This window comes from Oncorhynchus tshawytscha, linkage group LG11 (assembly GCF_018296145.1).
Source record: "Oncorhynchus tshawytscha isolate Ot180627B linkage group LG11, Otsh_v2.0, whole genome shotgun sequence".
Lineage (NCBI taxonomy): Eukaryota > Metazoa > Chordata > Actinopteri > Salmoniformes > Salmonidae > Oncorhynchus > Oncorhynchus tshawytscha.
The window spans coordinates 51,105,270-51,120,997 of NC_056439.1; the positions used below are offsets into that span (position 1 = coordinate 51,105,270).

Genomic DNA, 15,728 nt, shown 5'->3' on the forward strand with positions numbered 1-15,728 from the left:
CACTCACCCAGTACCCAGGGAATGTCCCCACAGACAGATCTGGCTGGTCCTGCTGCGTGTCTTTACCCACTGGTACAGATAGAGGGCGTCAGAGGTCAACCCAACCTCACTGGGCTCCCCACTGGAATCTCCATAACCTGGAGGGGGGACAAGGTGACAAAGAAACCCTTTGATTCATGATGTCACTGTGGCTGCTTTCACCCTGGCTAGATGATATTTCCACTCTGCTACCATGACAACAAATCTGATGCAAAAAAAATATATGTAAATGAACTGCAAAATATTAAATATATTTACCTCTGAGAGCAACACTACGTTAACCACATGAAGTTCTATTTTCAAATGAATTAATGAATTAGTAAATTAATTAATTTTTATTTACATGTCAAATCGCCATACCTTACATGATTATTTGACACATCTGAGTTTTTGTAATGGCCAGGGAAATATAACAATATATGTGTATATTCATTGTTATTTGTGCTTACCTCTGTAGTCCAGTGACAGTACATGATACCCTGCTGCACTTAGGATCTAGAAAATAGACAGGCTTGGTTAGGACATCCTTATTTTAACCAATACTCCAAAATCCATTTTTTTCAGACTAGAACAACATACAGTACCTTCACAAGTTCCACTCTGTGGTTTATGGCCCTTTGGACATGACAGGACAGTTTGAGAGTTTAGAAACATGGGGGAAAAAAGCCTCCTTCTCATTCATTGAAACAACACTAGGATGACTATGGTATATCTGTGGAACAAATCGAGGGATGTCACTGATTTCCTTAATCTCGGGAACTAAGAATCAAACAAGTGACTACTGGGATGTATTCATCAGGCACAACATGGAAGAAAACATACTGAAACAGGGAACCTGTTCTTATTTTCCAAAAGGAACACTAATGTTCTATTTCCAAAACATTTTACCACGGTGTTCCCTAATGAACATGGCCCTGATGATGTAATAATACCCACTGGACTTCATTAGGAAAGTCTACCAGGATGTGCATCCCAAATGGCCCCCTATTCCCTATATAGTGCATTACTTTTGACCAGGGCCCATACCTCCCTCACCCTTAGGGCTCTGGTCAAATGTAGTGCACTATATAGGGAATAGGGATCCATTGAGGATACACACAGGGTCTCTATCCCCAACACTAGACCCACCTGGAGCCCACGTTGCCGTGGAGATAGATGATAACAGGAGAACCATCTCCCAGAGTCTCACTGTACCACTCAGGGCCGGCCCCCTGGGCCTTCTCCCATTGGCTGTCGGGAACCGTATGCCTAAGAGACACAGACAGTGCAAACAAACAGTGCAGAGTGAAGTTACTTACTCAAGTTACTTTTTACACTTAAGTAACCACAACTTGAGCCCAAAAACAGATTGTATTTGAAAATAACTTTCATTTCATAGCTTGATTGCACTGAGACACGATCACATACACAATATATACAAAAGTATGTGGACACCCCTAAACATTTGGCTATTTCAGCCACATCCACTGCTGACAGGTGTATAAAATCGAGCACACAGCCATGCAATCTCCATAGACAAACATTGGCAGTACTGTAGAATGGCCTTACTGAAGCGCTCGGTGACTTTCGATGTGGCACCGTCATAGGATGCCACCTTTCCAACGAGTCAGTTCATCAAATTTCTGCCCTGCTAGAGCTGCCTCGGTCAACTAAGTGCTGTTATTGTAAAGTGGAAATGTTTAGGAGCAACAACGGCTCAGCCGGGAAGTGGTAGGCCACACAAACTCACAGAATGGGCCCGCCGGGTGCTGAAAGCACGTAAATGAGTAAAAATCGCCTGTCCTTGGTTGCAACACTCACTACTGAGTTCCAAACTGCCTCTGGAAAGTAGAAACAATGAGTTAACTTGCCTAAATATTCTGAAATAACTTTTTTTTTTTGAAAGAAAGAAAGAAAGAAAGAAAGAAAGAAAGAGAGAGAGAGAGAGAACTTCAAATGGACATGGTCTAATTGACTCAACAACCAAAAACACATATTGAAGTTTAGTTTTCTTAAATTAACCTGAAAATCAGTCGATATTTTGGATTGTTTATCAAAATTAGCTGGCTAACTTCTTGATAATGTTTTATATTATACCCGTCTGCAATGATTGAAAAACACTTGACTGGTGAAAACAACAATGGGAGCCCCTATGGGTCCTGGTCAAAAGTAGTGCACTATGTAGGGAATAGGGTGCCATTTTGCGGTCAAAAGTAGTGCACTATGTAGGGAATAGGGTGCCAATTTGGGGTCAAAAGTAGTGCACTATGTAGGGAATAGGGTGCCATTTTGGGGTCAAAAGTAGTGCACTATGTAGGGAATAGGGTGCCAATTTGGGATCAAAAGTAGTGCACTATGTAGGGAATAGGGTGCCAATTTGGGGTCAAAAGTGCACTATGTAGGGAATAGGGTGCCATTTTGGGGTCAAAACTATGTAGGGAATAGGGTGCCAATTTGGGGTCAAAAGTAGTGCACAAATTTTGGGGTCAAAAGTGCACTATGTAGGGAATAGGGTGCCAATTTGGGGTCAAAAGTAGTGCACTATGTATGGGAATAGGGTGCCAATTTGGGGTCAAAAGTAGTGCACTATGTAGGGAATAGGGTGCCAATTTGGGGTCAAAAGTAGTGCACTATGTAGGGAATAGGGTGCCAATTTGGGGTCAAAAGCCAATTTAGTGCACTATGTAGGGAATAGGGTGCCTATTTGGGGTCAAAAGTAGTGCACTATGTAGGGAATAGGGTGCCATTTGGGGTCAAAAGTAGTGCACTATGTAGGGAATAGGGTGCCATTTTGGGGTCAAAAGTAGTGCACTATGTAGGGAATAGGGTGCCAATTTGGGATCAAAAGTAGTGCACTATGTAGGGAATAGGGTGCCAATTTGGGGTCAAAAGTAGGGCACTATGTAGGGAATAGGGTGCCAATTTGGGGTCAAAAGTAGTGCATTTGGGGTAGTGCACTATGTAGGGAATATGTAGGGAATAGGGTGCCCTTTTGGGGTCAAAAGTAGTGCACTATGTAGGGAATAGGGTGCCAATTTGGGGTCAAAAGTAGTGCACTATGTAGGGAATAGGGTGCCAATTTGGGGTCAAAAGTAGTGCACTATGTAGGGAATAGGGTGCCAATTTGGGGTCAAAAGTAGTGCACTATGTAGGGAATAGGGTGCCTATTTGGGGTCAAAAGTAGTGCACTATGTAGGGAATAGGGTGCCATTTTGGGGTCAAAAGTAGTGCACTATGTAGGGAATAGGGTGCCTATTTGGGGTCAAAAGTAGTGCACTATGTAGGGAATAGGGTGCCTATTTGAGACGTATCCACTGACTTACCATACACCCAGTGAGATCCCCTCCTCTGGACTGAGGTAGAAGTTTAGAGTGTGGTTCAGGGAGAGCTCTGCTGGACTGGCCAGGTCCACGAGGTACGGAATCCTTACTGATAACAGATTTCAAAACAAAATGGTCTTTATTCAGTTCCTACCTGTCTGATCATCCCTTTGCAATAATACTACAGAACACACAGTAGTTTGCTATATAGTTTGCTATATATATAGAACACACAGTAGTTTGCTATATAGTTTGCTATATATATATATATATAGCAAACTACTGTGTGTTCTGTAGTATTATTGCAAAGGGATGATCAGACAGGTAGGAACTGAATAAAGACCATTTTGTTTATATATATACATATATATACACACAATCAATATGGTGTGCAGCATAGGCAGAGGAAATGTTCAATGATGTCATGAACTACGTACACCAATGAGAAAAGACAACCTGGCCTAGTATCCATGGAAACAGGCAGAGAATGACAGGCAGAGAGATGTAGACGATACACTGCAGTAAGATCGCCTTCTTCAGAATGGATAACCCCGGAGAACTGTAAGATAAGATAAGCAAACTTTATCGTCCCCAAAAAAAATGGAAATGTATCTTTGGCGCTCTCTGGCTTTCAGTCACTGAGACTTACGAGGTAAAAATGATGCCGTTGAAAATGGTGTGAACACGCGAGAGAGGTCTCATATCGGGACAAAACAATAGTAGCTTTTAGTGCCGTGCATTATCACAACTTTACAGTACATTACACATCTATATACTCGTAGATTATACACGGGTAGGCTATGACATGTTATTGATCCTGGGAACAAGGTTAGCTATGACAACACTGAAACGAGTGGAAATACAGTCGTAGAAGCTGGCTTCGGAGCATGAAGGCTACAGTACTTACTACTGTGACAGTTTGCAGTAAGACTTCTTATTTTCAGACCCAGGGGTTTCCTTGCTGTCCTTGGTCTTAGTTTCGTTTTCTGTATCAACTGTTTGCCTCATTTTGAAGTGTAAACTAAACTGCAGAGACCTCTACTGACTGAAAGTGTCGAGAGAGCATGTAGGTTTACTTCCTGGTGACAGGAAGGATTGGGACATATGAGGTGAAGGGTAATAGGAAGCTGATTGGCTCAAAAGGCTAATAAACGTCACCATGTTGATTAGGCTTCACACACACACACACACACACATACACACACACACACACACACACACACACACACACACACACACACACACACACACACACACACACACACACACACACATACACACACACACACATACACACACACACACACACGTACACACACACACACACGTACACACACACACACACACATACACACACACACACATACACACACACACGTACACACACACACACACACACACACGTACACACACACACACACACACACATACACACACACACACACACACACACACACACACACACACATACACACACACACACACACACACACACACACACACACACACACACACACACACACACACACATACACACACACACACACACACACACACACATACACACACACATACACACACACACACACACACACACACACATACACACACACACACACACACACACACATACACACATTGGGATATGAGTTCTGTTTGACAACAGCAGGCCACAGAGGAGAGGGAAATCAAGAGGCCTAATAATTCTAGGTCAAATAAAGAGAATTACAGCTATTCACTGTCTTTAACTTATATTACACTGTTTAGATTACACTCATGCCAAAAACTAAAGCAATTTACTGTTTGATTAAGTTTTCAATGTTATGAAGGCATGTTTTATTTAAAATGTAGGCCTATTTAGGCTATTCAATTATTTTCAAAGTTTGGTATGTATCTATATTTTTTTTTAACCATGAAACAATATGTCATGCCCTCGTTTCATATTAAACACATACTTCTAAACAGATAAATTGTTGCCTTCCTTGCCTGTGAAAAGTGTCGGTGGCCTTGAAGAGGAATTTCAACTCCCGTGGACGCGGCGCGCCAGTGACTGCATCCGTGCGACTCCAGAGCTTTTCAATGCGTCACCACCCCTTCCTCTCGGAGGAGCTTTTCAAAATCCTAAAGGAGAGATGCAGCTGACTCAGAAGGTATTTTAGCCGGCTGAACGAGAACAAAACCTTTTGACAACAGAAGTATAAAATATAGTATGTTACCTGGGTTACGCTAGCCCCAAATAAGGAGTTTAATCAATAAGTTTCGGAAGGGTTTATTTGAGAGGAAATCAAAACCTTGTTTTTTTTATGGAAGGACGGACGGTTCTGAAACTTCCGTAACGGTCTCTCTATAATTCAACCAGAGAAGAGTGGATAGGCAGCCTTCGACTCAGTGGAGTTGCTGTGGGTAAGTTGATAGCAATTGCAAAACAAAAAATAAAATAAATAATAGTATGTCAACTTACCTGTATTGCATGTAGGCTATAATTATCACAAAAGGTTGATAAAGAGAAAACAGTCTAGTTGAGCTTTTGTAGCCTGTCGAACCCCCGCCTCCACGACAATTCAACTTGTTCTTCATGCAGCGACCCGATTCACTTTTTCTTTGCCTTGGCTGGACATTGACACACTAGGCCGTTGTTTTGTGACGAGGATGCTTTTGAGACAGTTCCATATTAACACATTTGACAGAGGCTTCAATAAAGTGCCACGTTTACAATGCATTCCGTTTTACAAACACGTTGCTACAACGTAACAAGCGGAATAGGCTGCTTACTTGGTCGCAACATGTCGATGAAACGGGATCGGTGCAGGGGTTAATAGACTAGGAGTCCTTTGTCCCTAGCTAGCTGCCCAGGGAAGAGTAAAGTAGTCTTTAGGTTTGTCAGATTAGTCAAATTAGTGTTTGATAAATAATATTTAGCTTCATCCTGTCATTTCGTCTTTATTATGACAATCTTATATCGGTGCATGGTCATTGCCAATAAATACGTTTTGTTTGTTTTGTAAACATTCCCAGCACAGTTGAACATTCACGTGAAAGTGCTGTACATGTATTAAACAAAATGTAATTTCTTACTTAAAAAAAAAAAAACCTGAGGATCATGACATTATGCATTGTACTGATTGATGGCTTGTTGCACCTGTTGCGATGATGTACCTTTTCACTCAATAGACGTAGATGTTGTTTAATCAAGACTGCCTTGGTGGACTGTAAATCATTGACATTTAAATAATACTCGTAGAGATATATGGACACATTTCTACTTGGTTACATAGAAAACAATAGCACATGGTTAAAATACGTTTATGTGCACATTTTATAGACGGTCACAAATGGCACCCTTTTCACTATGTATGTAGTGCATTACTTTTGACCAGAACCAAATGGACCCTTAGTCAAAAGTAGTGCACTATATATGGAATGTGGTGCCATTTTGGACACTATTTTTATTGTCTGGCATGATGATTCTGAATCATCACAGGGATCTCTGGTAGTCAGCCGATCAATCAGTAGCTCAGTCAGTAGCTCAGTCAGTAGCTTAATTAGTAGCTCAGTCAGTAGGTCTACAGGGAATGGGACGACCAAACACATGACGCAGCAGGTGTCCAGATTAACCTCGTCTTCTGATTCCCCTGCGCCAGTCTGCTCTGCCTCGGTCCCGATTCTGTAACGACAGCCGTCAATCTACAGTCACAGTGACCCCCACTGTTGGGGTCAAGCCCCTTGGAGCTACAGGTCTATTTTACTGACAGCTTAGAGCCTTCTAGAAAAATATCAAATCACAACTTGCCGAGTCGGGGCGTCGTAGAGTATGAAGTGCTGATCTAGGATCAGTTTGACCTTTTTAGATCAGACAGATCCCTGATCAGCACTACTACTCTGGAGTTGCTTTGTGGACACGGGTCCTGGTCTTTGTCTTGTTTTTTTTTTACCGTGATCTTATGATGGTAGCTGACTAGCTGGGTAAGGGATTCATGTGTGATCAGCTGGTCATGGTTCACTTGAATGAGATTAGCAGATGCAGAAAGGTAGAGAACACTTGACTGTAGATACGTCCCAAATTGCATCCTAGGGAACCCTGGTCAGAAGTAGTACGCTATATAGGGAATAGGATACTATATAGGGAATAGGACGCTATATAGGGAATAGGATGCTATATAGGGAATAGGATACTATATAGGGAATAGGACGCTATATAGGGAATAGGATGCTATATAGGGAATAGGATACTATATAGGGAATAGGACGCTATATAGGGAATAGGATGCTATATAGGGAATAGGATGCCGTTTGGGACGGGCCCGTTGTTTTGAGTTGAATAGGGACTCTCAGTCTGATTGGAGGAGCTTGGAGGAGGAGGGGACACCTTTAATGATGTCACTATGACAACGGGCAGCTGGAAGTGGTGGGTGGTACCAAAGCTACTTATCTCTATCTGAGGTATCAGAATGTTTACGTACGTGTGCGTGTGTGTGGTGTAGGGATGGGGGTTTGAAATAAGTTCATTATTTGAATAGTATCATTAAAACAATAATAATAATAATTCCCTGAGAGGCTGGCGCTCGACAGCTGCGGAGGTGCCGGTGAGATGGATGCGAGCCGGGGGAGGCAGACAGAGAGAGACGCTACTCAGCTACAGCCAAGACTAGCTAACTTGTAGCACTCATTATCTTATTTATCATCCCACATAACAGTGCCTGTGTTGACTGGCGTAGACGAGAGAAGCTAGCTGTTTTAGGCTAATGTATTAAATAAATCATTTGTTCGCCCCAGGTTAATAATGGGTATACTATAAGGTTAATAATGGGTATACTATAAGGTTAATAATGGGTACACTATGGTTAGGTTAATAATGGGTATACTATAAGGTTAATAATGGGTATACTATGGTTAGGTTAATAATGGGTATACTATGGTTAGGTTAATAATGGGTACACTATGGTTAGGTTAATAATGGGTACACTATGGTTAGGTTAATAATGGGTACACTATGGTTAGGTTAATAATGGGTATACTATAAGGTTAATAATGGGTATACTATAAGGTTAATAATGGGTATACTATAAGGTTAATAATGGGTATACTATGGTTAGGTTAATAATGGGTATACTATAAGGTTAATAATGGGTATACTATAAGGTTAATAATGGGTATACTATGGTTAGGTTAATAATGGGTATACTATGGTTAGGTTAATAATGGGTACACTATGGTTAGGTTAATAATGGTATACTATAAGGTTAATAATGGGTATACTATGGTTAGGTTAATAATGGTATACTATGGTTAGGTTAATAATGGGTATACTATAAGGTTAATAATGGGTATACTATGGTTAGGTTAATAATGGGTATACTATAAGGTTAATAATGGGTATACTATGGTTAGGTTAATAATGGGTATACTATGGTTAGGTTAATAATGGTATACTATAAGGTTAATAATGGGTATACTATGGTTAGGTTAATAATGGGTATACTATGGTTAGGTTAATAATGGGTATACTAAAGGTTAATGATGGGTATACTATAAGGTTAATAATGGGTATACTATGGTTAGGTTAATAATGGGTATACTATGGTTAGGTTAATAATGGGTATACTATAAGGTTAATAATGGGTATACTATGGTTAGGTTAATAATGGGTATACTATAAGGTTAATAATGGGTATACTATGGTTAGGTTAATAATGGGTATACTATGGTTAGGTTAATAATGGGTATACTATAAGGTTAATAATGGGTATACTATGGTTAGGTTAATAATGGGTATACTATGGTTAGGTTAATAATGGGTATACTATAAGGTTAATAATGGGTATACTATGGTTAGGTTAATAATGGGTATACTATGGTTAGGTTAATAATGGGTATACTATAAGGTTAATAATGGGTATACTATGGTTAGGTTAATAATGGGTACACTATGGTTAGGTTAATAATGGGTATACTATGGTTAGGTTAATAATGGGTATACTATAAGGTTAATAATGGGTATACTATAAGGTTAATAATGGGTACACTATGGTTAGGTTAATAATGGGTATACTATGGTTAGGTTAATAATGGGTATACTATAAGGTTAATAATGGGTATACTATGGTTAGGTTAATAATGGGTACACTATGGTTAGGTTAATAATGGGTACACTATGGTTAGGTTAATAATGGGTATACTATAAGGTTAATAATGGGTATACTATAAGGTTAATAATGGGTACACTATGGTTAGGTTAATAATGGGTATACTATGGTTAGGTTAATAATGGGTATACTATAAGGTTAATAATGGGTATACTATGGTTAGGTTAATAATAGGTATACTATGGTTAGGTTAATAATGGGTACACTATGGTTAGGTTAATAATGGGTATACTATGGTTAGGTTAATAATGGTATACTATGGTTCGGTTAATAATGGGTATACTATGGTTAGGTTAATAATGGGTATACTATGGTTAGGTTAATAATGGGTATACTATGGTTAGGTTAATAATGGGTATACTATAAGGTTAATAATGGGTATACTATGGTTAGGTTAATAATGGGTACACTATGGTTAGGTTAATAATGGGTATACTATGCAGACAATTGGAGGTCAGTAAAGTATAACTGTCCAGGAAATGTAATTAAATCCAGTAGCCAGGTTACCTATTTCCAGTTTATGTCATACAATGTATATAACCTTTGGGCCCTGCTTAAAAGTAGTGCACGATATAGGGAATAGGGCTGTAGTATAAAATAGTGCACAATATAGGGAATAGGGCTGTAGTATAAAGTAGTGCACGATATAGGGAATAGGGAGCCATTTGGGAAGTATCCCATGGCGACTGACCTCAGAGTGCAGAGTGGAGCCGTAGCTGCTGCGGTCAGTTATGTCATAAAGAGTTGGTTTTTTTCTCTGTCTATCCTTCCCCGAACATGGCCCTGCGTGAACCTTACCTGCCCTCTCTCAACTCCTCTGTGTGTACCTGGCTACGTAAAGACAGATTAGTTGAGTCTTTAGCCCTCTCCAGTCTACACCAGGATCCCTTTGAGGTACTCTAGAAGTGTTTCTGTCTCGCTTGAAAGACTCAAAGTTTTATGCATAGTATTATTTTAGATAATATAAAATCATTCTATGTAGCAGATGCTTTTATCCAATGTGACTTATCCCCCAACGAGCCAGGGACAGTCTGACCATGTCTCTCTCGAATCCCCCAACGAGCCAGGGACAGTCTAACCATGTCTCTCTCAAATCCCCCAACGAGCCAGAGACAGTCTAACCATGTCTCTCTCGAATCCCCCAACGAGCCAGGGACAGTCTCACCATGTCTCTCTCGAATCCCCCAATGAGCCAGGGACAGTCTAACCATGTCTCTCTCGAATCCCCAATGAGTCTCTGTTGTTGATCTTGTCACTAGCCATTAGCACAAGTAGCAAAAGTTATCGAAATTGTTAAAACAATTCTAATACAGTTGAAGTCAATAAGTTTACACACACTTAGGTTGGAGTCATTAAAACTTGTTTTTCAACCACTCCACAAATTTCTAGTTAACAAACTATAGTTTTGGCAAGTCGGTTAGGACATCTACATTGTGCATGACACAAGTAATCTTTCCAACAATTGTTTACAGAAATTATTTCACTTATATTTTCCTGTATCACAATTCCAGTGGGTCAGAAGTTTACATACACTAAATTGACTGTGCCTTTAAACAGCTTGAAAAATTCCAGAAAATTATGTCATGACTTTAGAAGCTTCTGTTCGGCTAATTGACATCATTTGAGTCAATTGGAGGTGTACCTGTGGATGTATTTCAAGGCCTACCTTCAAACTCAGTGCCTCTTTGCTTGACATCATGGGAAAATCAAAAGAAATCAGCCAAGACCTCAAAAAATAAATTTTAGACCTCCACAAGTCTGGTTCATCCTTGGGAGCAATTTCCAAACGCCTGAAGGTACCACGTTCATCTGTACAAACAATAGTACGCAAGTATAAACACCATGGGAAGTATAAACACCATGGGACCACGCAGCCATCATACCGCTCAGGAAGGAGACGCATTCTGTGTCCTGGAGATGAACGTAATTTGGTGAGAAAAGTGCAAATCATTCCCAGAACAACAGCAAAGGACCTTGTGAAGATGCTGGAGGAAACAGGTACAAAAGTATCTATATCCACAGTAAAACGAGTCCTATATCGACATAACCGGAAAGGCCACTCAGCAAGGAAGAAGCCACTGCTCCAAAACTACCATAAAAAGCCAGACTACGGTTTGCAGCTGCACATGGGGACAAAGATAGTACTTTTTGGAGAAATGTCCTCTGGTCTGATGAAACAAAAATAGAACTGTTTGGCCATAATGACCATTGTCATGTTTGGAGGAAAAAGGGGGAGGCTTGCAAGCCGAAGAACACCATCCCAACCGTGAAGCACGGGTGGCAGCATCATGTTGTGGGGGTGCTTTGCTGCAGGAGGGACTGGTGCACTTCACAAAATCGCTGTCATCATGAGGTAGGAAAAGTATGTGAATATATTGCAGCAACATCTCAAGACATCAGTCAGGAAGTTACAGCTTGGTCGCAAATGGGTCTTCCAAATGGACAATGACCCCAAGCATATTTCCAAAGCTGTGGCAAAATGGCTTAAGGACAACCAAGTCAAGGTATTGGCCATCACAAAGCCCTGATCTCAATCCTATAGAAAATTTGTGTGTGAGCAAGGAGGCCTACAAACCTGACTCAGTTCCACCAGCTCTGTCAGGAGGAATGGGCCAAAATTCACCCAACTTATTGTGGGAAGCTACCCGAAACATTTGACCCAAGTTAATTTTGCCAAATACTAATCGAGTGTATGTAAACTTCTGACCCACTGGGAATGTGATGAAAGAAATAAAAGCTGAAATAATTAATTTTTACAACAATTGTTTACTATTATTACTATTATTCTGGCATTTCACATTCTTTTTTTGTAGTTTTTTTTGTTGTTGAATTTTTACCCCCAATTTCATGGTATCCAATTGTTTTTAGTAGCTAATATCTTGTCTCATCACTACAACTCCCGTATGGCCTCGGGAGAGACAAGGATATCCCTACCGGCTAACCCCTCCCTAACCCGGACGACGCTAGGCCAATTGTGTGTCGCTCCACGGACCTCCCGGTCGCGGCTGGTTATGACAGAGCCTGGGCACGAACCCAGAGTCTCTGATGGCACAGCGCCCTTAACCACTGTGCCACCCGGGAGGCCGCATTTCACATTCTTAAAATAAAGTGGTGATCCTAACTGACCTAAAACAGGGAATCTTTACTAGGATTAAATGTCAGGAATGATGAAATACTGAGTTTAAATGTAGTTGGCTAAACTGTATGTAAGCTTCCGACTTCAACTGTATATGCAACAATGGATGGATTTGTCCATCAGATGTTGACTGAAATAATATAATAAATCTTTCATTTTTATTTATTTTTTAAATATAGTTTTAATGTTGTTTAAAATCTTACAATGTACTCACCTGCTCTGTCTACCCTACCTGCACTCACCTGCTCTGTCAACCCTACCTGCACTCACCTGCTCTGTCTACCCTACCTGCATTCACCTGCTCTGTCTACCCTACCTGAACTCACCTGCTCTGTCTCTACTACCTGCACTCACCTGTCTACCCACTGCACTCACCTGCTCTGTCTACCCTACCTGCACTCACCTGCTCTGTCTACCCTACCTGCTCTGTCTACCCTACCTGCTCTGTCTACCCTACCTGAACTCACCTGCTCTGTCTACCCTACCTGCACTCATCTGCGTTCTTATCCGTTCTTATAGAAAGCCAACGTATTCCATTCAGCCATTACCAGGGTGTGTTTGACAGGCCATTTCCCGTTAACGGGGGGAAAAAATACCGGGGTATGAAAGAGTCGCAGGAGTAAAATGAAATCAATCAGATCAGCAAGATTTAAGTGACACGTGGATTTTGCACACCTCAAACACAGGAAATGGGGATCTGAAAAAGACCGATCCTCAAGTGGTCGGGGCAAGCCTGTTGCTACCAGAAGTCTTTGTTGTAATCAGAGAGGAAGAGGAAGAGACCCAACTCAGCAGAAAATATGTCTACCTCCAGCCGGTGGAGATTTTTCCGTTATTTCACACACCAAGCAATGAGTTTTTATACGGAGGTCAATGAAGGGGGGGTGTCGAATTTGGTCCAAAATTTTTTTTTTATGGCTTATTTGTTCCGTGAGGTTTATTTGATCGAGTAGACGTTTTGTAAACGCTTAAGTTGTTACGAGTGCTCTGATATAAGTAGGACACGTGACATTCTGGCAATATAGAGAAATAAACACTATCTCTAAGATGACTATCATTATTCATGACACGAGGCTTGTAGCATAGCATCTCTCTCTCGTGAATACACGCTGGTTGACATCAACAACCCTCATCGAATATTCAAAACAGGATTACAATAATGAGATGTATTCACCAATTTAAATAAAGGATAGGCGGGAGACTAGACTTCCCGCAGTGCCGCTTTGTGGACAAAGACTCCCATTGTTAAGGCCGAGAGACATGTATCTTGTCAGTATATGAATCATCTTGGTTGTATAACTTAACAATTTACAAGCTCTACTTGGTGCTCTACCATTCTCCCCCCCCCCTTCCCCCTCTCCTCTCCTCTGCCATAGACGGCTTGGTTGTTTAGTAACAAAACCAAAGCGCTCCCAACTATAAGGGAAAAACAGACAGGGTTGGCTTAGATATAGATGTTACCTATATTTCGTCAAACAATGATTATTTAATACATGTTTAACAATAAATGTGCACAATGATCACTCAAATACATCGTTGCAGTTGTTGGTTAGCTAGCTAGCGATTTTTTGTGTGTGCAATATTAGCATAGACATGATATCAGTCAAAACAAGACATGGTGTCAAGAACAAGATAAAACTAGCTGAAACGAGCCCCCTAAGATTCCCCACACAGCAGCTTCTCTCACAACAAGGCCATCCAGATTCACAACAAGGCCATCCAGATTCACAACAAGGCCATCCAGATTCACAACAAGGCCATCCAGATTCAAAACTAGGCCATCCAGATTCACAACAAGGCCATCCAGATTCACAACAAGGCCATTCAGATTCACAACAAGGCCATCCAGATTCACAACAAGGCCATTCAGATTCACAACAAGGCCATCCAGATTCACAACAAGGCCATCCAGATTCAAAACTAGGCCATCCAGATTCACAACAAGGCCATCCAGATTCACAACAATGCCATCCAGATTCACAACAAGGCCATTCAGATTCACAACAAGGCCATCCAGATTCACAACAAGGCCATCCAGATTCAAAACAAGGCCACCCAGATTCACAACAAGGCCATCCAGATTCACAACAAGGCCATCCAGATTCACAACAAGGCCATCCAGATTCACAACAAGGCCATTCAGATTCACAACAAGGCCATCCAGATTCACAACAAGGCCATCCAGATTCACAACAAGGCCATCCAGATTCACAACAAGGCCATTCAGATTCACAACAAGGCCATCCAGTTTCACAACAAGGCCATCCAGATTCACAACAAGGCGTAACTAAGTAACTTGGAGCTCATTTAATGGTGGTAATGATTGGATGGTCTACATTGTATCTGGCCATCCAGAATCACAACAACACGCACATTTCTGCTCCATTGAAGCGGTCGCATCGTTTTCACAATGTTGTCAGCTAACCCGTTTATATGCACTGACTAAATCACTGGTTGATTACTTAGTATGGTTTGGGTATTCCTCTTGAAGCTTGTATTTTTTGTATATTTACTCAATATTCTTGGTTCCACCTCTGAGCACAATAGCAATGATTTTATCTGTTGTGAGGTTTATCTTCCATATCAACTTTTAGTTCTGTGCAGATACACATCTAATGTATTCTGTAACCTAAGTTTGTTCGTCTGCATCAAACTGCATCCCATAATGTGTCAAAGGTAATACTTCATTCTTATGGCATCTCATTGTGTCATGAAGCATCCCAGTGTCGTAGCCCAGCTGGATGTCACTGTGTCACGGCCCAGCCTGCTGGAAGTCACTGTGTCACGGCCCAACCAGCTGGAAGTCACTGTGTCACGGCCCAACCAGCTGGAAGTCACTGTGTCACGGCCCAGCCAGCTGGAAGTCACTGTGTCACGGCCCAACCAGCTGCTCACGGCCCAACCAGCTGGAAGTCACTGTGTCACGGCCCAACCAGCTGGAAGTTACTGTGTCACGGCCCAACCTGCTCACTGTGTCACGGCCCAACCAGCTGGAAGTCACTGTGTCACGGCCCAACCAGCTGGAAGTCACTGTGTCACGGCCAAGCCAACTGGAAGTCACTGTGTCACGGCCCAGCCAGCTGGAAGTCACTGTGTCACGGCCCAACCAGC

General features: G+C 41.4%; 2 protein-coding genes across 5 annotated transcripts in view; one reads left to right on the forward strand and one right to left on the reverse strand.

The window, feature by feature from the left end:
- LOC112237589 (lysophosphatidylserine lipase ABHD12) overlaps positions 1-4,438 on the reverse strand; it is a 13,987-nt gene extending 9,549 nt beyond the window's left edge. The window contains exons 1-7 of one of the 2 annotated variants that reach the window (XM_042330282.1): positions 4,246-4,394; positions 3,795-3,897; positions 3,342-3,447; positions 1,168-1,287; positions 624-654; positions 489-534; positions 8-137 (exon numbers count right to left, since the gene is read on the reverse strand). In XM_042330282.1, the coding sequence (XP_042186216.1) occupies positions 8-137; positions 489-534; positions 624-654; positions 1,168-1,287; positions 3,342-3,447; positions 3,795-3,810 (449 nt within the window). In that variant the 5' untranslated portion in view covers positions 3,811-3,897; positions 4,246-4,394. Of the gene's footprint in view, positions 1-7; positions 138-488; positions 535-623; positions 655-1,167; positions 1,288-3,341; positions 3,448-3,775; positions 3,898-4,245 lie in introns of both variants that reach the window. The other variant, XM_042330281.1, reaches the window with a different exon arrangement.
- A 979-nt stretch (positions 4,439-5,417) lies between these two features.
- The window catches only part of nin (ninein (GSK3B interacting protein)), a 96,795-nt gene continuing 86,484 nt past the window's right edge, over positions 5,418-15,728 (forward strand). Inside the window, exon 1 of one of the 3 annotated variants that reach the window (XM_042330284.1) lies at positions 5,418-5,741. The gene's annotated coding sequence lies outside the window, so the exon portion shown is untranslated. The remainder of the gene's footprint in view (positions 5,742-15,728) is intronic. The other 2 variants (XM_042330283.1, XM_042330285.1) reach the window with 2 other exon arrangements.